This window comes from Procambarus clarkii, chromosome 59, assembly GCF_040958095.1.
Source record: "Procambarus clarkii isolate CNS0578487 chromosome 59, FALCON_Pclarkii_2.0, whole genome shotgun sequence".
NCBI lineage: Eukaryota > Metazoa > Arthropoda > Malacostraca > Decapoda > Cambaridae > Procambarus > Procambarus clarkii.
Window position 1 is genome coordinate 3,997,072 of NC_091208.1, and position 22,920 is coordinate 4,019,991.

The following is a 22,920-nucleotide window of genomic DNA, read 5'->3' on the forward strand; positions in this document are numbered from 1 at the left end:
ACTTTTTTTTAATTGATTATGCCTCCAGAATGTAGAAAATAGTTATTATTTTTTAGAAACTTGCCTTAGAGAGTTTATGGAAGATGTCTAGGGCAAAGGTCAAGGGCACAATTTAAAGCTTTAAGGTAATAATATAAATTTTTTGTCTACATTGGAGGCATAACAAATTTGAAAAGAGTACATACTCAGGAAGTGTGTATTCTGAGTGTGTACGGACGCCTGGCAACTGGGTGGACAGCGCATCTTTAGACTCCTTTTTTTGTTTAGAAAAATATTTCATTATAAATATTGAATTCCATGAATCTGGACCCTGGGGCTGAGTGCATAGGCATGTTGTCAATTTCTCTTGCAAAATCTGCCTCGCTCGTGTTGATATCAATTATATTTACAGGGGTTTGAATATCACGCATAAAGACGTTGTCCGGATCTTTCACTTTCATGTTTTTATAGTTGTACTGTATTGCTATACAGGACTGTATTGTACTGTATTGCTATAACAATAACCAGGCACTGCATCACCAACCTCAACAAGGCCCTGAACAACATCAACACCAGCCTCCACACCCTCAGCCACAACATAACTATAACCAGACACTGCATCACCAACCTCAACAAGGCCCTGAACAACATCAACACCAGCCTCCACACCCTCAGCCACAACATAACCATAACCAGGCACTGCATCACCAACCTCAACAAGGCCCTGAACAACATCAACACCAGCCTCCACACCCTCAGCCACAACATAACCATAACCAGGCACTGCATCACCAACCTCAACAAGGCCCTGAACAACATCAACACCAGCCTCCACACCCTCAGCCTCAACATAACCATAACCAGGCACTGCATCACTAACCTCAACAAGGCCCTGAACAACATCAGCACCAGCCTCCATACCCTCAGCCACAACATAACCATAACCAGGCACTGCATCACCAACCTCAACAAGGCCTTGAACAACATCAACACCAGCCGCCACACCCTCAGCCACAACATAACCATAACCAGGCACTGCATCACCAACCTCAACAAGGCCCTGAACAACATCAACACCAGCCTCCACACCCTCAGCCACAACATAATTATAACCAGGCACTGCATCACCAACCTCAACAAGGCCCTGAACAACATCAACACCAGCCTCCACACCCTCAGCCACAACATAACCATAACCAGGCACTGCATCACCAACCTCAACAAGGCCCTGAATAACATCAACACCAGCCTTCACACCCTCAGCCACAACATAACCATAACCAGGCACTGCATCACCAACCTCAACAAGGCCCTGAACAACATCAACACCAGCCTCCACACCCTCAGCCACAACACAACCATAACCAGGCACTGCATCACCAACCTCAACAAGGCCCTGAACAGCATCAACACCAGCCTCCACACCCTCAGCCACAACATAACTATAACCAGACTCTGCATCACCAACCTCAACAAGGCCCTGAACAACATCAACACCAGCCTCCACACCCTCAGCCACAACATAACCATAAATAGGCACTGCATCACTAACCTCAACAAGGCCCTGAATAACATCAACACCAGCCTTCACACCCTCAGCCACAACATAACCATAACCAGGCACTGCATCACCAACCTCAAGAAGGCCCTGAACAACATCAACACCAGCCTCCACACCCTCAGCCACAACATAACCATAACCAGGCACTGCATCACCAACCTCAACAAGGCCCTGAACAACATCAACACCAGCCTCCACACCCTCAGCCTCAACATAACCATAACCAGGCACTGCATCACTAACCTCAACAAGGCCCTGAACAACATCAGCACCAGCCTCCATACCCTCAGCCACAACATAACCATAACCAGGCACTGCATCACCAACCTCAACAAGGCCCTGAACAACATCAACACCAGCCTCCACACCCTCAGCCACAACATAACCATAACCAGGCACTGCATCCAATTGGAATCCAATAAGGATTTGGAAATGGACGGAGGATTGGGGGTGGGGGGGGGGCGGAACGAATGGTGTCTATTAGCTAAGTGATCCCCATTTACTGACAACTGTGACAGTGGCCTAAGATTACGGTACGCAAAGGGGATTTTAATAAGGTACTAGAAGTATCAACACAAAATTTCTTGTGGAATGAAACATAAAAATTTTGAATATTGAGGTTACCCATTAAGGCGGTATAGAAAATCGCGACCAGACAACCTTATGAGTGTGGGAGAAAGAGCAGGATGTCAATATTTATTTCTTTTTAAATACAATAGTTTGTAATTTGGTAATATACTTATATTACGATTTTATTAACAAGATAAAAATATAGAAAGAAAAGTGATTTTTTACTTTAATTGTAAAATGTTTATAAATTTTAACAAAAACGTTTATTTTTTTTATTTTCTAAAAATATTATTTATATATGATGAAACGTTTTAAATCTCATCAAGCTTATCTTGTTGAAGTTGGATTTATTTTTGGTGTACAATGTACACATCAAACTTTACAGTCTTCAGTGAGTAGGGATCACTAAGATACTGTGTACTACAGTGGTCGTCACAGTTTCGGTCACGATGGTGTTTCTTGTTATTGGTGTTTTGGTCAGGTGGCCACATAGCACAAAGCCTAGAGCCAATATGTGGCCATAGAGCACTAAGCCTAGAGCCAACAAGTGATCATAGAGCACTAATCCTAGAGCCGAAAGGTAGCCACAGAGCGTAAACCTTGAGCCAACAAGTGGCCATAGAGCAGTAAGCCAAGAGCCAACAAGTGGTCACAGAGCTATAAGCTTCAATCGAGTAGGCGGCCACAGTGTACTTAAATTATAAATTTTTGCAAAAACTTATATTTTATTAATAATTTAGAAACAAAATATTATTTAAATAAGATGAAACGTTTTAAAAAACTACAAAGTGGATGGTGTTATCGTACATTACCAATGTAACGTACAATTATGTTATGTTGTTGGGTAGATTAGATACACAGTTTTTAGTGAGTTTCATATTTATTTAGTAGTCTTGGATACAGCAGTGTCACAACGTTGAGACGGAGCTTGGAGCAGAGCTGAGTGTGGCCGGAGTTGCGGAGCTCTATGTGGGAGAGCGTTGTAGCTGGATGCGGTCCTAGTCTGCTGCCTGTTCTGTGTCGAAGCTGTAGCGTCTTGAAGACGATTAGAACTGCCTACGCCGAGTGCTACATTCTTGACTGGAAATTGTACTGTAAGTGTAATAAAGACAACTTAACATCAACTTATGGGGGCGATAGAAAAGTTTTGGAAAAGTTGTTCAATGTCAACCAATATTTTTTGACTAGTTGTATATGAAAAGTGCTGAAATTGTCCCAAGTTTCAGTACTGCAGCGTAAATAGAAAGGGAGATTTTTTTTTCAACGTTTTTTACACATTTTCAAGTCTACATTTCAGAACACACGTTTCAGATATAGTTATTTTGACACTTTTCTGACACATTAGCATATAATAAAGAATTGTTAGTTAGATAATTTCCAAAACATCTTTAGTTTTCCTAATACAAATTTTCAAAGTTCCCCCAAAAAATCATGCAAATATGTCATGTTTATTGCTATTATAAAATCAATAAATGAACTTGGAGAAAAAGGCTCTCTAGCAAATGTAGAGACATGCCCTCCACATATACTGTGTAAGTTTCATGTAAATTGAATAAAAAATGAAAGTTTTGTAAACGCTTATGTCAATTGAAAAAAAAGCAAATAATAAAGTCTAAAGTTCTAAAATCTGTGGCTGAGGTTGACATCAACCAATTTTCTCCAAAATTGGCATCCTTACAGATAGGCTTACATGCAGTCAGGTGTGTAAGATTTAAGCAAATCGTCCCAAAAAAAAAATGAAAAAAAAAAAAAAAATTTAACTAAATTTTTTTCAAATTAAATTAATTATAATATTTGTTTAATATATGCTATTGTGATAGCTGAGCGTCATAGATATGATTTCAGTTGACACTTTTGTTTGATAATCGTTTATGACCATTTTGGCATAATTTTCAAACCTACTTCAATATTTTTTTTCCCTTCCTATTTATGCTACGATGCTGAAACTTGAACCAGATGAAACACTTTTCATATAGAACTTGTCGAAAACGTTTGATTGAAATCGAACGAGTTTTCATTTATTGCATTTTTGGAACCAAACGCCCCCTTATGTAAATGTTTTCCCAATCTATATTAGCAGCTCTGGTTTGATGGGAGGAAAATGCTAAAGTTTGTATAGAAGAGAGGATGAGAAGGGAAAGAAGAGAGGATGAGAAGGGAAGAGAGTGAAGAAGATGAAGGGCAAAAGGGATTCTGATTTGGGCTGCTTTAGATAAGTGCTTTCAGCAAAGTATTTTCTTTACCTTTACCTGAAATTTTGTTTTGTGACATTGTAGCTAATTTTACAGCGATGTATAAATTTATACAATGTAACAGTTTTTGGCGTTGGGTAATATATATTTTGTAATTGTTTGTCTCCAAAATGTAGAAAATCGTTAATATTTTTTAGAAACTTGCCCTAGAGAGTTTACGGAAGATGTCTAGGGCAAGGATCAAAGGCACAATTTAAAGCGTAAAGGCAATAATATCCATTTTTCCCCTACATTGGAGGCATAACAAATTTGAAAACAATACACATTCAGCTACTCTTCCTAACGCTTCCCAACGTCAAGAAACTTTCGTATTAAAGTGCCCTTATCCTAACCAAACAGAAAACGGGACAGCATGTCACTTTCGCGAGCCACTTCTGTTTTCTACGACTACTTTTGGTCTTAGATAGACTATACGTCAAAATGCGACGTTCTATTAGGAGGACGGCTTCACACGCTACCCAGGGGAAATGGCTGTAATGTTACAGTGTATTATGTAATGAGGTTGGTGTCAGGCTCTGTATTTTAATGAATTATTTCCGTTAAACATGACGGTGTGAAGTAGAACAACTTCACAGTACTCAGTGACAAATTTAGGGTCACGTGACCAAGCACTGACAGTGAGAGGTGACCAGTGACGTCATGCACTAAGCAGGACCCCAGTGACGTCATGCACTAAACAGAACACCAGTGACGTCATGCACTAAGCAGCACCCCAGTGACGTCATACACTAAGAAGGATCCAAGTGACGTCATGCACTAAGCAGGACCCCAGTGACATCATACACTAAGCAGGACACCAGTGACGTCATGCAATAAGCAGAACTCCAGTGACGTCATGGACGAAGCAGGACCCCAGTGACGTCATGCACTAAGCCGGACCCTAGTGACGTCATGCACTGAGCAGGACCCCAGCTACGTCATGTACTAAGCATGACCCCCAGTAATGTCATACACTAAGCAGGACCCCAGTGACATCATGCACTAAGCAGGACCCCAGTGACGTCATGCACTAAGCAGAACCCTAGTGACGTCATGGACTAAGCAGGACCCCAGTGACGTCAGGCACTAAGCAGGACCCAAGTGACGTCATGCACTAAGCAGGACCCCAGTGACGTCATGCACTAAGCAGGACCCCATTGATGTCAATGCACTAAGCAGGACCCCAGTAACGGCAGGCACTAAGCAGGCCCCCAGTGACGTCATGCACTAAGCAGGACACCAGTGACGTCATGCACTAAGCAGGGCCCCAGTGACGTCATGCACTAATCAGAACCCCAGTAACGTCATGCACTAAGCAGGACCCCAGTGACGTCATGCACTAAGCAGGCTTCCTCATGAATGTGAGGACTTTGACATGTGAATGGACTCACTGCTCTGTGCAGTGATCATTGTAAGGCACTGTTAAACACCTTCTTTCTGGTTGTTTCTTCAGTTCATCAGCAATATCTCAATATTTCTGTACTCAACACTGCACTGTGTTGATGCAGTGTGCACTGCATCTTGTAACACTGCATCCAGTTACAGGATAAGGATTTGGGATAGGACTGGGAAGGAAGGAATGGTGCCCAGTAGCTAAGTGATCCCCACTTACTGACGACTGTGACAGTGGCCTAAGAATACGGTACACAAAGGGGATATTAATAAGGTATTTAAAATATCAACACAATTTCTGTTAGAATGAAACATAAAAAAATTCAATATAACATTTACCCATTAAATCGGTATAGAAAACCACGAGCATATGTGTGCAGGATATTAATAATTATTACTTTTTATATATTATTAATTAATGACAAGAAAATATTTTAATAAAAAAAATGAAAATTAATATAAAACTAAAAAAGAAAAATAATTATTTCTTAAATTTTTAGGTACATTAAAAAATTATAACATAAAACTTTACTATATTTATATTCTTTAAATTATCTTTATTTATATTTAAAGAAACTTAAGAAAACTACATAAATACAAAACATTTCTTAAAATTTTGAGTACACATAGCACCCGTTAAACTTTAATGTCGGCAGCGGGCTTTGATCATATATCTACTGAGTAATACGGTGATCGTCGCATTTGTTAGTGTTGGGGACATTTAGCTATCGTGTTCTGAGACCAGTAGTTGTCAAAGAATTTAACCATTCATCATGTGATTTTTAATGTTAGTGTTACGGTCAGGTGGCCACAGAACCGTAAACCTACAGCCAGCAGGTGGCCACAGAGCAGTAAGCCTAGAGTCAGCAGGTGGCCACAAGGGACGAGAACAGCCTCGATATATAATGATAAATTACACTATTGCACTTTTATTAATTACTCAGGTTCGTCATTTAACGGAGACTCAGTGTAATAAGGGCACCCTAACATCATCTCATGTAAATGCTGATTTAATGTTTTCCCAACTATATTGACAGCTCTTGTTTGATAGTGAGAAGATGCAAAATTATGTAGAGAAGAGAGGGAGAGAGGAATAGAGGGATAGAGGAAGAAAGGGTGAGAGGGAGGGAAGGAAGGAGAAGATGAAGGGAAAAGGGATAATGATTCAGACTGCTACAGATAAAGGCTTTCAGCAATGTCTTTTACATTTCCTTCTCTTTACATATACCTAAATTTTTGTTTTGTGACATTGTAAACATTTTTACAGCAATGTATAAATTTATACAATGAAACAGTGTTTGGCCCTGGATAATATAAACTTTTTTTAATTGATTATGCCTCCAGAATGTAGAAAATAGTTATTATTTTTTAGAAACTTGCCTTAGAGAGTTTATGGAAGATGTCTAGGGCAAAGGTCAAGGGCACAATTTAAAGCTTTAAGGTAATAATATCAATTTTTTGTCTACATTGGAGGCATAACAAATTTGAAAAGAGTACATACTCAGGAAGTGTGTATTCTGAGTGTGTACGGACGCCTGACAACTGGGTGGACAGCGCATCTTTAGACTCCTTTTTTAGTTTAGAAAAATATTTCATTATAAATATTGAATTCCATGAATCTGGACCCTGGGGCTGAGTGCATAGGCATGTTGTCAATTTCTCTTGCAAATTCTGCCTCGCTCGTGTTGATATCAATTATATTTACAGGGGTTTGGATATCACGCATAAAGACGTTGTCCGGATCTTTCACTTTCATGTTTTTATAATTGTACTGTATTGCTATACAGTACTGAATTGTACTGTATTGCTATAACCATAACCAGGCACTGCATCACCAACCTCAACAAGGCCCTGAACAACATCAACACCAGCCTCCACACCCTCAGCCACAACATAACCATAACCAGGCACTGCATCACCAACCTCAACAAGGCAATGAACAACATCAACACCAGCCTCCACACCCTCAGCCACAACATAACCATAACCAGACACTGCATCACCAACCTCAACAAGGCCCTGAACAACATCAACACCAGCCTCCACATCCTCAGCCACAACATAACCATAACCAAGCACTGCATCACCAACCTCAACAAGGCCCTGAACAACATCAACACCAGCCTCCACACCCTCAGCCACAACATAACCATAACCAGGCACTGCATCACCAACCTCAACAAGGCCCCGAACAACATCAACACCAGCCTCCACACCCTCAGCCTCAACATAACCATAACCAGGCACTGCATCACTAACCTCAACAAGGCCCTGAACAACATCAGCACCAGCCTCCATACCCTCAGCCACAACATAACCATAACCAGGCACTGCATCACCAACCTCAACAAGGCCCTGAACAACATCAACACCAGCCTCCACACCCTCAGCCACAACATAACCATAACCAGGCACTGCATCCAATTGGAATCCAATAAGGATTTGGAAATGGACGGAGGAGTGGGGGTGGGGGGGGAGGCGGAACGAATGGTGCCTATTAGCTAAGTGATCCCCATTTACTGACAACTGTGACAGTGGCCTAAGATTACGGTACGCAAAGGGGATTTTAATAAGGTACTAGAAGTATCAACACAAAATTTCTTGTGGAATGAAACATAAAAATTTTGAATATTGAGGTTACCCATTAAGGCGGTATAGAAAATCGCGACCAGACAACCTTATGAGTGTGGGAGAAAGAGCAGGATGTCAATATTTATTTCTTTTTAAATACAATAGTTTGTAATTTGGTAATATACTTATATTACGATTTTATTAACAAGATAAAAATATAGGAAGAAAAGTGATTTTTTACTTTAATTGTAAAATGTTTCTAAATTTTAACAAAAACGTTTATTTTTTTTTTTTTTCTAAAAATATTATTTATATACGATGAAACGTTTTGATATCTCATCAAGCTTATCTTGTTGAAGTTGGATTTATTTTTGGTATACAATGTACACATCGAACTTTACAGTCTTCAGTGAGTAGGGATCACTAAGATACTGTGTACTACAGTGGTCGTCACAGTTTCGGTCACGATGGTGTTTCTTGTTATTGGTGTTTTGGTCAGGTGGCCACAAAGCCTAGAGCCAATATGTGGCCATAGAGCACTAAGCCTAGAGCCAACAAGTGATCATAGAGCACTAATCCTAGAGCCAAAAGGTAGCCACAGAGCGTAAACCTTGAGCCAACAAGTGGCCATAGAGCAGTAAGCCAAGAGCCAACAAGTGGTCACAGAGCTATAAGCTTCGATCGAGTAGGCGGCCACAGTGTACTTAAATTATAAATTTTAGCAAAAACTTTTATTTTATTAATAATTTAGAAACAAAATATTATTTAAATAAGATGAAACGTTTTAAAAAACTATAAAGTGGATGGTGTTATCGTACGTTACCAATGTAACGTACAATTATGTTATGTTGTTGGGTAGATTAGATACACAGTTTTTAGTGAGTTTCATATTTATTTAGTAGTCCTGGATACAGCAGTGTCGTCAACGTTGAGACGGAGCTTGGAGCAGAGCAGAGAGCTGAGTGTGGCCGGAGTCGCGGAGCTCTATGTGGGAGAGCGTTGTAGCTGGATGCGGTCCTAGTCTGCTGCCTGTTCTGTGTCGAAGCTGTAGCGTCTTGTAGACGATTAGAACTGCCTACGCCGAGTGCTACATTCTTGACTGGAAATTGTACTGTAAGTGTAATAAAGACAACTTAACATCAACTTATGGGGGCGATGGAAAAGTTTTGGAAAAGTTGTTCAATGTCAACCAATATTTTTTGACTAGTTGTATATGAAAAGTGCTGAAATTGTCCCAAGTTTCAGTACTGCAGCGTAAATAGAAAGGGAGATTTTTTTCAACGTTTTTTACACATTTTCAAGTCTACATTTCAGAACACACGTTTCAGATATAGTTATTTTGACACTTTTCTGACACATTAGCATATAATAAAGAATTGTTAGTTAGATAATTTCCAAAACATCTTTAGTTTTCCTAATACAAATTTTCAAAGTTCCCCCAAAAAATCATGCAAATATGTCATGTTTATTGCTATAATAAAATCAATAAATGAACTTGGAGAAAAAGGCTCTCTAGCAAATGTAGAGACATGCCCTCCACATATGCTGTGTAAGTTTCATGTAAATTGAATAAAAAATGAAAGTTTTGTAAACGCTTATGTCAATTGAAAAAAAAGCAAATAATAAAGTCTAAGGTTCTAAAATCTGTGGCTGAGGTTGACATCAACCAATTTTCTCCAAAATTGGCATCCTTACAGATAGGCTTACATGCAGTCAGGTGTGTAAGTTTTAAGCAAATCGTCAAAAAAAAAAAAATGAAAAAAAAAAAAAATTTGTAACTAAAATTTTTTTCCAATTAAATTAATTATAATATTTGTTTAATATATGCTATTGTGATAGCTGAGCGTCATAGATATGATTTCAGTTGACACTTTTGTTTGATAATCGTTTATGACCATTTTGGCATAATTTTCACACCTACTTCAATATTTTTTTTCCCTTCCTATTTATGCTACGATGCTGAAACTTGAACCAGATGAAACACTTTTCATATAGAACTTGTCGAAAACGTTTGATTGAAATCGAACGAGTTTTCATTTATTGCATTTTTGGAACCAAACGCCCCCTTATGTAAATGTTTTCCCAATCTATATTAGCAGCTCTGGTTTGATGGGAGGAAAATGCTAAAGTTTGTATAGAAGAGAGGAAGAGAAGGGAAAGAAGAGAGGATGAGAAGGGAAGAGAGTGAAGAAGATGAAGGGCAAAAGGGATTCTGATTTGGGCTGCTTTAGATAAGTGCTTTCAGCAAAGTATTTTCTTTACCTTTACCTGAAACTTTGTTTTGTGACATTGTAGCTAATTTTACAGCGATGTATAAATTTATACAATGTAACAGTTTTTGGCGTTGGGTAATATATATTTTGTAATTGTTTGTCTCCAAAATGTAGAAAATCGTTAATATTTTTTAGAAACTTGCCCTAGAGAGTTTACGGAAGATGTCTAGGGCAAGAATCAAAGGCACAATTTAAAGCGTAAAGGCAATAATATCCATTTTTTCCCCTACATTGGTGGCATAACAAATTTGAAAACAATACACATTCAGCTACTCTTCCTAACGCTTCCCAACGTCAAGAAACTTTCGTATTAAAGTGCCCTTATCCTAACCAAACAGAAAAAGGGACATCATGTCACTTTCGCGAGCCACTTCTGTTTTCTACGACTACTTTTGGTCTTAGATAGACTATACGTCAAAATGCGACGTTCTATTAGGAGGACGGCTTGACACGCTACCCAGGGGAAATGGCTGTAATGTTACAGTGTATTGTGTAATGAGGTAGGTGCCAGGCTCTGTATTTTAATGAATTATTTCCGTTAAACACGAAGGTGTGAAGTAGAACAACTTCACAGTACTCAGTGACAAATTTAGGGTCACGTGACCAAGCACTGACAGTGAGAGGTGACCAGTGACGTCATGCACTAAGCAGGACCCCAGTGACGTCATGCACTAAACAGGACACCAGTGACGTCATGCACTAAGCAGCACCCCAGTGACGTCATACACTAATAAGGATCCAAGTGACGTCATGCACTAAGCAGGACCCCAGTGACATCATACACTAAGCAGGACACCAGTGACGTCATGCACTAAGCAGAACTCCAGTGACGTCATGCACGAAACAGGACCCCAGTGACGTCATGCACTAAGCCGGACCCCAGTGACGTCATGCACTGAGCAGGACCCCAGCTACGTCATGTACTAAGCATGACCCCCAGTAATGTCAAACACTAAGCAGGACCCCAGTGACATCATGCACTAAGCAGGACCCCAGTGACGTCATGCACTAAGCAGAACCCTAGTGACGTCATGGACTAAGCAGGACCCCAGTGACGTCAGGCACTAAGCAGGACCCAAGTGACGTCATGCACTAAGCAGGACCCCAGTGACGTCATGCACTAAGCAGGACCCCAGTGACGTCATGCACTAAGCAGGACCCCATTGACGTCAATGCACTAAGCAGGACCCCAGTAACGGCAGGCACTAAGCAGGCCCCCAGTGACGTCATGCACTAAGCAGGACACCAGTGACGTCATGCACTAAGCAGGGCCCCAGTGACGTCATGCACTAATCAGAACCCCAGTAACGTCATGCACTAAGCAGGACCCCAGTGACGTCATGCACTAAGCAGGCTTCCTCATGAATGTGAGGACTCTGACATGTGAATGGACTAACTGCTCTGTGCAGTGATCATTGTAAGGCACTGTTAAACACCTTCTTTCTGGTTGTTTCTTCAGTTCAACAGCAATATCTCAATATTTCTGTACTCAACACTGCACTGTGTTTATGCAGTGTGCACTGCATCTTGTAACACTGCATCCAGTTACAGGATAAGGATTTGGGATAGGACTGGGAAGGAAGGAATGGTGCCCAGTAGCTAAGTGATCCCCACTTACTGACGACTGTGACAGTGGCCTAAGAATACGGTACACAAAGGGGATATTAATAAGGTATTTAAAATATCAACACAATTTCTGTTAGAATGAAACATAAAAAAATTCAATATAACATTTACCCATTAAATCGGTATAGAAAACCACGAGCATATGTGTGCAGGATATTAATAATTATTACTTTTTATATATTATTAATTAATGACAAGAAAACATTTTAATAAAAAAAAATGAAAATTAATATAAAACTAAAAAAGAAAAATAATTATTTCTTAAATTTTTAGGTACATTAAAAAATTATAACATAAAACTTTACTATGTTTATATTCTTTAAATTATCTTTATTTATATTTAAAGAAACTTATGAAAATTACATAAATACAAAACATTTCTTAAAATTTTGAGTACACATAGCACCCGTAAAACTTTAATGTCGGCAGCGGGCTTTGATCATATATCTACTGAGTAATACGGTGATCGTCGCATTTGTTAGTGTTGGGGACATTTAGCTATCGTGTTCTGAGACCAGTAGTTGTCAAAGAATTTAACCATTCATCATGTGATTTTTAATGTTAGTGTTACGGTCAGGTGGCCACAGAACAGTAAACCTACAGCCAGCAGGTGGCCACAGAGCAGTAAGCCTAGAGTCAGCAGGTGGCCACATGGGACGAGAACAGCCTTGATATATAATGATAAATTACACTATTGCACTTTTATTAATTACTCAGGTTCGTCATTTAACGGAGACTCAGTGTAATAAGGGCACCCTAACATCATCTCATGTAAATGCTGATTTAATGTTTTCCCAACTATATTGACAGCTCTTGTTTGATAGTGAGAAGATGCAAAATTATGTAGAGAAGAGAGGGAGAGAGGAATAGAGGGATAGAGGAAGAAAGGGTGAGAGGGAGGGAAGGAAGGAGAAGATGAAGGGAAAAGGGATAATGATTCAGACTGCTACAGATAAAGGCTTTCAGCAATGTATAAATTTACAATTTATAAAGCAATGTATAAATTTATACAATGAAACAGTGTTTGGCCCTGGATAATATAAACTTTTTTTAATTGATTATGCCTCCAGAATGTAGAAAATAGTTATTATTTTTTAGAAACTTGCCTTAGAGAGTTTATGGAAGATGTCTAGGGCAAAGGTCAAGGGCACAATTTAAAGCTTTAAGGTAATAATATCAATTTTTTGTCTACATTGGAGGCATAACAAATTTGAAAAGAGTACATACTCAGGAAGTGTGTATTCTGAGTGTGTACGGACGCCTGACAACTGGGTGGACAGCGCATCTTTAGACTCCTTTTTTAGTTTAGAAAAATATTTCATTATAAATATTGAATTCCATGAATCTGGACCCTGGGGCTGAGTGCATAGGCATGTTGTCAATTTCTCTTGCAAAATCTGCCTCGCTCGTGTTGATATCAATTATATTTACAGGGGTTTGGATATCACGCATAAAGACGTTGTCCGGATCTTTCACTTTCATGTTTTTATAGTTGTACTGTATTGCTATACAGTACTGTATTGCTATAACCATAACCAGGCACTGCATCACCAACCTCAACAAGGCCCTGAACAACATCAACACCAGCCTCCACACCCTCAGCCACAACATAACCATAACCAGACACTGCATCACCAACCTCAACAAGGCCCTGAACAACATCAACACCAGCCTCCACACCCTCAGCCACAACATAACAATAACCAGGCACTGCATCACCAACCTCAACAAGGCCCTGAACAACATCAACACCAGCCTCCACACCCTCAGACACAGCATAACCATAACCAGGCACTGTATCCAATTACAGAATAAGGATTAGGGACTGGACTGGGGAGGGGGGGGGGGAGGAAGGAATGGTGCCTATTATCTAAGTGATCCCCACTTACTGACAACTGTGATAATGGCCTTATAATATAGTAAACAAAGAAAATATTAATAAGGTATTCAAAGTATCAACACAAAATTTCTTTAGGAATGAAACATACAAAATTTTGAATATAAGAGTTAATCTTAAAAAAAAAGTATAGAAAACCAACACTATGGTAATGTTGAAGATTGAGCAATATATATATATATATATATATATATATATATATATATATATATATACATATATATATATATATATATATATATATATATATATATATATATATATATATATATATATATATATATATATATTAATAAATATGACCGAAAAAGTAAGATTAATAATTCTAACACGAATTTTCTCAATCTATCGTACATTACGCTTCACTGTTGGAGGTAAATCAAAAATCAATTCTCCAAAATTCATTTTTATTTCTAGTCTGACGCGACACGGGCGCGTTTCGTAAAACTTATTACATTTTCAAAGACTTTAGTTCACAAATACACAACTGATTAGAACTTACGTATCTCAGATTTTATATCTACATTTGAGTGAGGTGGGAGGGGTGATGTGGCATTAACACAAGACAGAACAAGAGGGGATATTAATAGGGTATTAAAAGTATCAACACAAGACAGAACACAAACAATGGGTATTGAATAGAAGTGTTTGTAGAAAGCCTATTGGTCCATATTTCTTGATGCTTCTATATTGGAGCGGAGTCTTGAGGTGGGTAGAATATAGTTGTGCAATAATTGGCTGTTGATTGCTGGTGTTGACTTCTTGATGTGTAGTGCCTCGCAAACGTCAAGCCGCCTGCTATCGCTGTGTCTATCGATGATTTCTGTGTTGTTTACTAGGATTTCTCTGGCGATGGTTTGATTGTGGGAAGAGATTATATGTTCCTAAATGGAGCCCTGTTGCTTATGCATCGTTAAACGCCTAGAAAGAGATGTTGTTGTCTTGCCTATATACTGGGTTTTTTGGAGCTTACAGTCCCCAAGTGGGCATTTGAAGGCATAAACGACGTTAGTCTCTTTTAAAGCGTTCTGTTTTGTGTCTGGAGAGTTTCTCATGAGAAGGCTGGCCGTTTTTCTGGTTTTATAGTAAATCGTCAGTTGTATCCTCTGATTTTTGTCTGTAAGGATAACGTTTCTATTAACAATATCTTTCAGGACCCTTTCCTCCGTTTTATGAGCTGTGGAAAAGAAGTTCCTGTAAAATAGTCTAATAGGGGGTATAGGTGTTGTGTTAGTTGTCTCTTCAGAGGTTGCATGGCTTTTCACTTTCCTTCTTATGATGTCTTCGATGAAACCATTGGAGAAGCCGTTATTGACTAGGACCTGCCTTACCCTACAGAGTTCTTCGTCGACTTGCTTCCATTCTGAGCTGTGGCTGAGAGCACGGTCGACATATGCGTTAACAACACTCCTCTTGTACCTGTCAGGGCATTCGCTGTTGGCATTTAGGCACATTCCTATGTTTGTTTCCTTAGTGTAGACTGCAGTGTGGAAACCTCCAACATAGGAATGTGCCTAAATGCCAACAGCGACTGCCCTGACAGGTACAAGAGGAGTGTTGTTAACGCATATGTCGACCGTGCTCTCAGCCACAGCTCAGAATGGAAGCAAGTCGACGAAGAACTCTGTAGGGTAAGGCAGGTCCTAGTCAATAACGGCTTCTCCAATGGTTTCATCGAAGACATCATAAGAAGGAAAGTGAAAAGCCATGCAACCTCTGAAGAGACAACTGACACAACACCTATACCCCCTATTAGACTATTTTACAGGAACTTCTTTTCCACAGCTCATAAAACGGAGGAAAGGGTCCTGAAAGATATTGTTAATAGAAACGTTATCCCTACAGACAAAAATCAGAGGATACAACTGACGATTTACTATAAAACCAGAAAAACGGCCAGCCTTCTCATGAGAAACTCTCCAGACACAAAACAGAACGCTTTAAAAGAGACTAACGTCGTCTATGCCTTCAAATGCCCACTTGGGGACTGTAAGCGTCAAAAAACCCAGTATATAGGCAAGACAACAACATCTCTTTCTAGGCGTTTAACGATGCATAAGCAACAGGGCTCCATTAAGGAACATATAATCTCTTCCCACAACCAAACCATCGCCAGAGAAATCCTAGTAAACAACATAGAAATCATTGATAGATACAGCGATAGCAGGCGGCTTGACGTTTGCGAGGCACTACACATCAAGAAGTCAACACCAGCAATCAACAGCCAATTATTGAACAACTATATTCTACCCACCTCAAGACTCCGCTCCAATATAGAAGCATCAAGAAATATGGACCAATAGGCTTTCTACAAACACTTCTATTCAATACCCATTGTTTGTGTTCTGTCTTGTGTTGATACTTTTAATACCCTATTAATATCCCCTCTTGTTCTGTCTTGTGTTAATGCCACATCACCCCTCCCACCTCACTCAAATGTAGATATAAAATCGGAGATACGTAAGTTCTAATCAGTTGTGTATTTGTGAACTAAAGTCTTTGAAAATGTAATAAGTTTTACGAAACGCGCCCGTGTCGCGTCAGACTAGAAATAAAAATGAATTTTGGAGAATTGATTTTTGATTTACCTCCAACAGTGAAGCGTAATGTACGAAAGATTGAGAAAATTCGTGTTAGAATTATTAATCTTACTTTTTCGGTCATATTTAATAATATATGTCTACAGGAAAGACTGCTACCAAAATATACTAATATATATATATATATATATATATATATATATATATATATATATATATATATATATATATATATATATATATATATATATATATATATATATATATATATATATATATATATTAGTTCCTTAACAATAACATAAAGCAACTAAAATTTGTGTACAAACAAATGTTAAAAATATAACGACATTTAAATTGTTGTAAAATTTTTATATTATTTTGCAAATTTAAAAATTTTAGCATAAAATTTTACTACTTTAATTTTATGTAAAATCGTTTAGTTTATATAAAAGAAACTTGTGGCAGCTACATTATCTATGGGGTTAAGCAAAAATTTTGAATATGCATTATACACATTAAACTATACAGTGAGTACTACAGTAAATGTCGCACTTGTTTGAGTGGGGGACACTTAGTTACTGTGTACCTTGTCTGAGGCCAGTAGCTGTCACAGAAACTCACCTTCCAAAGGTATTTCTTGTTGTTGGTGTTTTGTTCAGGTGGGGACAGTGTATGTATTCCCAGTGACGTCATGCACTAAGCAGGACCCCAGTGACGTCATGCACTAAGCAGGTCCCCAGTGACGTCATGCACAAAGCAGGACCCCAGTGACGTCATGCACGACCCCAGTGACTTCATGCACTAAGCAGGACCCCAGTGACGTCATGCACTAAGCAGGATCCCAGTGACGTTATGCACTAAGTAAGACCCCAGTGACGTCATACACTAAGCAGGACTCCAGTGACGTCATGCACTAAGCAGGACCCGTGACGTCATGCACTAAGCAGGACCCCAGTGACGTCATGCACTAAGCAGGACCCCAGTGACGTCATGCACTAAGCAGGACCCCAGTGACGTCATGCACTAAGCAGGACCCCAGTGACGTCATGTACTAAGCAGGACCTCAGTGACGTCATGCACTAAGCAGGACCCATGATGTCATGCACTAAACAGGACCCCAGTGATGTCATGCACTAAACAGGACTTCAGTTACGTCATACGCTAAGCAGAACCCCAGTGACGTCATGCACAAAGCAGGAACCGAGTGACGTCATGCACTAAGCAGGACCCCAGTGACGTGATGCACTAAACAGGACCACAGTGACTTCATGCACTAAGCAGGACCCCAGTGACGTCATACACTAAGCAGGGCCCCAGTGACGTCATGCACTAAGGAGAACCCCAGTGATGTCATGCACTAAGCAGGACTCCCAGTGACGTCATGCACTAAGCAGGACCCCAGTGACGGCATACACTATGCAGGGCCCCAGTGACGTCATGCACTAAGGAGAACCCCAGTGATGTCATGCACTAAGCAGGACTCCCAGTGACGTCATGCACTAAGCAGGACCCCAGTGACGTCATGCATTAAACAGGACCCCTCATGAATGTGAGGACTCAGCCATGTGAATGGATTCACTACTGTATGCAGTGATCATTGTAAGGCACTGTTAAACACCTGCTTTCTGATTGTTTCTTGAAGTTGGTGAATGAACGGCGGTGAATGACGTAAATGTGTAAACATCAGTCAGGAGGAGGAGGGGTGATGTCTCCATAATAACGGCGTCGCATCTTCCCTTTAACCGGTATTTAAATACTACATAACAAGTGAATGAGAAAGAAATGTCCAAAATCCGAACAATGTTGCAGTGTAAAAAGTAGGAAGACGTTTTGCAACATCATCATGCTTCTAAACTCTATGACCCAAGTATTATGATATGTTAAAACATCATTATGCTTTTAAACTCATTTTTTTGTTTAGAATATAGTTTAGAATAGTATTTCATTATAAATATTGATTTCCATAAGTCTGGACCCGAGCTGAGTGCATGGGCATGTTGACAATTTCTCTTGCAAAATCTGCCTCGTTCGTGTTGATATCAATTATATTTACAGGGGTTTGGATATCACGCATAAAGACGTTGTCCAGATCTACTACTTTCATGCTGTTTATTGTAGTGCTTATTGTTATAATCATAACCAGGCACTGCATCACCAACCTCAACAAGGCCCTGAACAACATCAACATCAGCCTCCACACCCTCAGCCACAACATAACCATAACCAGGCACTGCATCACCAACCTCAACAAGGCCCTGAACAACATCAACACCAGCCTCCACACCCTCAGCCACAACATAACTATAACCAGGCACTGCATCACCAACCTCAACAAGGCCCTGAACAACATCAACACCAGCCTCCACACCCTCAGCCACAACATAACCATAACCAGGCACTGCATCACCAACCTCAACAAGGCCCTGAACAACATCAACACCAGCCTCCACACCCTCAGCCACAAAATAACCATAATCAGGCACTGCATCACCAACCTCAACAAGGCCCTGAACAACATCAACACCAGCCTCCACACTCTAAGCCACAACATAACCATAACCAGGCACTGCATCACCAACCTCAACAAGGCCCTGAACAACATCAACACCAGCCTCTACACCCTCAGCCACAACATAACCATAACCAGGCACTGCATCACCAACCTCAACAAGGCCCTGAACAACATCAACACCAGCCTCCACACCCTCAGCCACAACCTAACCATAACCAGGCACTGCACCACTAACCTCAACAAGGCCCTGAACAACATCAACACCAGCCTCTACACCCTCAGCCACAACATAACCATAACCAGGCACTGCATCACCAACCTCAACAAGGCCCTGAACAACATCAACACCAGCCTCCACACCCTCAGCCAAAACACAACCATAACCAGGCACTGTACCCAATTACAGGATAAGGATTTGGGATTGAACGGGGTATGGGGGGGGGATAAAGAAGGAATGGTGCCCAGCAGCTAAGTGATCCCCACTTACTGACGACTGTGACAGTGGCCTAAGAATACGGTTCACAAAAGGGATATTAATAGGTATTTAAAGTATGAACAAAAAATTTCTGGTGAAATGAAACATCAAAAATTGTGAAAATAAAAATTACCCATTAAATCTGTATAGAAAAACATGACCAAACGACCATATATGTGTGTGTGTGTTTGTTGGTTTTGATTGATAGGGAGGGAGGTAGAGAAAGATATTAAAAATTATTACTTCCTAAATATAATGAGTTCGTGCCAGGAAATATTTTATTATGACGATTTAATTAGGAATATAAAATTATAAAACAGGTATTAATTAATGTTTAAATTTTTTAAGACATTTCAAATTTTTTAACACAAAACTTTCCTCTCTTTTTATTTTTCAAAAATATATAAATTATATTTAAAGAATCTTAAATCTAATTATACGATTTAGCTTAACATATAAAATTTTGAGTGTACATTTCACATATAAAAGTTTACGGTGGGCAGGGATCATATAGTTACTGTGTATTACGGTGGTCGCACAGTTCTTAGTGTATGGGGGGAGATTTAGCTACTGTGTACCGTGTTCTGATGCCAATAGTTGTCAAAGAAACTATCCATTCAACAGGAGTTTCTTATTGTTAGTGTTTTGATCAGGTGGCCACGGAGCAGTATGCCAAGAGCCAGCAGGTGGCCACAGAGCCGTAAGCCTAGAGCCAACAGGTGGCCATAGAGCCGTAAGCCTAGAGCCAGCAGGTGGCCACAGAGCCGTTAGGATAGAGCCAACAGTTGGCTACAGAGAAGTAAGCCTAGAGCCAGCAGGTGGCCACAGAACAGTAAGCCTAGCAGGTGACCACAGAGGAGTAACCCTAAAGAGAACAGGTGGCCACAAAGGAGTTCGCCTAGAGTAAACAGGTGGCCACAGAGCAGTAAGCCCAGAGCCTGCAAGTGGCCACAGAATAGTAATCCTAGAGCCAGTAGGAGGCAACAGAGCAATAAGCCTAGCGCCTGCAGGTGGTCACAGAGCACTAACCCTAGCGCCAGCAGGTGGCAACAGAGCAATAAGCCTAGAGTCAGCAGGTGTCCACAGAGCAGTAAGACTAGAGCCAGCAGGTGGCCACAGAGCACTAACCCTAGCGCCAGCAGGTGGCCACAGAGCAGCAAGCCAAGAGCCAGCAGGTGGCCACAGAGCACTAACCCTAGCGCCAGCAGGTGTCCACAGAGCAGTAAGACTAGAGCCAGCAGGTGGCCACAGAGCACTGACCCTAGCACCTGCAGGCGGCCACAGAGCACTAACCCTAGCACCTGCAGGTGGCCACAGAGCACTAACCCTAGCGCCAGCAGGTGGCAACAGAGCAGTAAGCCTAGAGTCAGCAGGTGTCCACAGAGCAGTAAGCCTAGAGCCAGCAGGTGGCCACAGAGCACTAACCCTAGCGCCAGCAGGTGTCCACAGAGCAGTAAGCCTAGAGCCAGCAGGTGGCCACAGAGCACTAAGCCTAGAGTCAGCAGTTGGTAACAGTCCACTAAACTTAGAGCTAACAGGTTCCCACAACGGGAGAGAACAGCTTAATAATACAGTGCCACATTACACTAATATTATAATAAGCGTTTATATCCTTTTAGTTAGTTTAAATGTCATACAATTACCAATTTGTGCTCAAAAAGTTAAATAATCAAAAACTCTATAGTTGAATAGAGATCATTGTGAGGCTGTTGGACAGTGGTTTAGCATTTCATTTATGTGCTGTTGTTGGAGTTAATTGTTAAACAATAAGTCAAACTAACCATCAATCTGAACAAGCTGAAATATTAATATAATTTAGTCATGTGTTTACTAATTATTACTTACTTACGGGTTTGGTGGAATATACGTGTACTAACACCTGTCACATACACTTGTCATACATTATACACCTGGCACATACACTTGTCATACATTATACACATGGCACATACACTTGTCATACATTATACACCTGGCACATACACTTGTCATACATTATACACTTGGCACATACACTTATCATATATTATACACCTGGCACATACACTTGTCATACATTATACACCTGGCACATACACTTGTCATACATTATACATTATACACATGCGAGTGAATGTATAATGAGTTGCCAGGTGATCGTTCGTAAATATATTACTTGGATAGAATGTATTTGTACTTGTTTAAAGGCAGTTATTATAGATGACATCCAAAACAATTAGTATGGTAAAAATTACCAGTACTCGAACCATTCCTGTTTATAAATATATGACGTAAATGGTCTTCCAGAGAGAATAAACTCATTCCTCTCAATGTTTACTAATGATGCGACAATGATGAAGAGGCTGAGGTTGGAGGTAACTAGCATAAGGCGTTAAGATGATCTTGACACAATGACTAAATGGTTCAAGGAATGGCTACTTGAGTTCAACTCAAGTAAGTGAAAAGTCATGACACTAGGTGTAGAGGTTAGGAGGCCAGACGCAAGATATCAAGTGGCAGAGGAAATTCTTGAAGAATCTGGTAGAGAGAAGGATTTAATGGTTGATATATCACCGAACCTGTCTCCTCTAGAAAGGATATTATCAGCCAGTTTACATAGTCCTTTTTATAACTATGAAGACCATCGAGCATACATAGACGCAATGGACAGTTAGATAGTAGAATTTCTTACTATTCACTTTATAGAGCGCGGAAAAAAATAAAGCTAAAAATCAATCTTAAATATTGCTAGGCCTAATATAGTACATATATGTGCTATATTAGGCCTAATATAGTACATATATGTACTATATTAGGCCTAATATAGCACATATATGTACTATATTAGGCCTCAGCGCGTATTAGGCCTTGGAAGGTTAGGTTAGGTTAAGTTTTCTTTGCAACATCAGTAAAAAAAATCCAGTTTGTCCATACACAATAGTTCCTATTTCTACTTTCCAATTGCCTTGTACGTCAATATAAGTACTATGGCGCTCATCGTTACTATTAGTACTAGCGTAAGAGGTGATTGGGCTACATCACCGGCATATACTACGTTGGCCATCATAAGAACTACCTTTAAAAATTTGTGTAAAATAATATTCAGAACCTCGTATACCACGTACGTCAGACCAATGCTGGAGTATGCAACTCCGACCGCGGAGTTCATATCAAGTCAAACATAATACATTTGTGATAAAGTTCAGTGGTATGCTACCAGACAAAGTCCAGTAACTTAGAGGAATGAGCCTCGAAAAAGGATATGGGAATAAAACCTCACCTTGCTAGAAAACAAAAATGTTTAGGGAGAT

The 22,920-nt window shown here is 40.0% G+C and overlaps 1 protein-coding gene across 1 annotated transcript in view; it reads right to left on the reverse strand.

Moving 5' to 3' along the window:
- The window catches only part of LOC138353654 (uncharacterized), a 59,465-nt gene that overhangs the window by 21,021 nt on the left and 15,524 nt on the right, over positions 1–22,920 (reverse strand). The window contains exon 5 of the mRNA XM_069306838.1: positions 19,036–19,180. Coding sequence (XP_069162939.1) covers positions 19,036–19,180 — 145 coding nt within the window. The remainder of the gene's footprint in view (positions 1–19,035; positions 19,181–22,920) is intronic.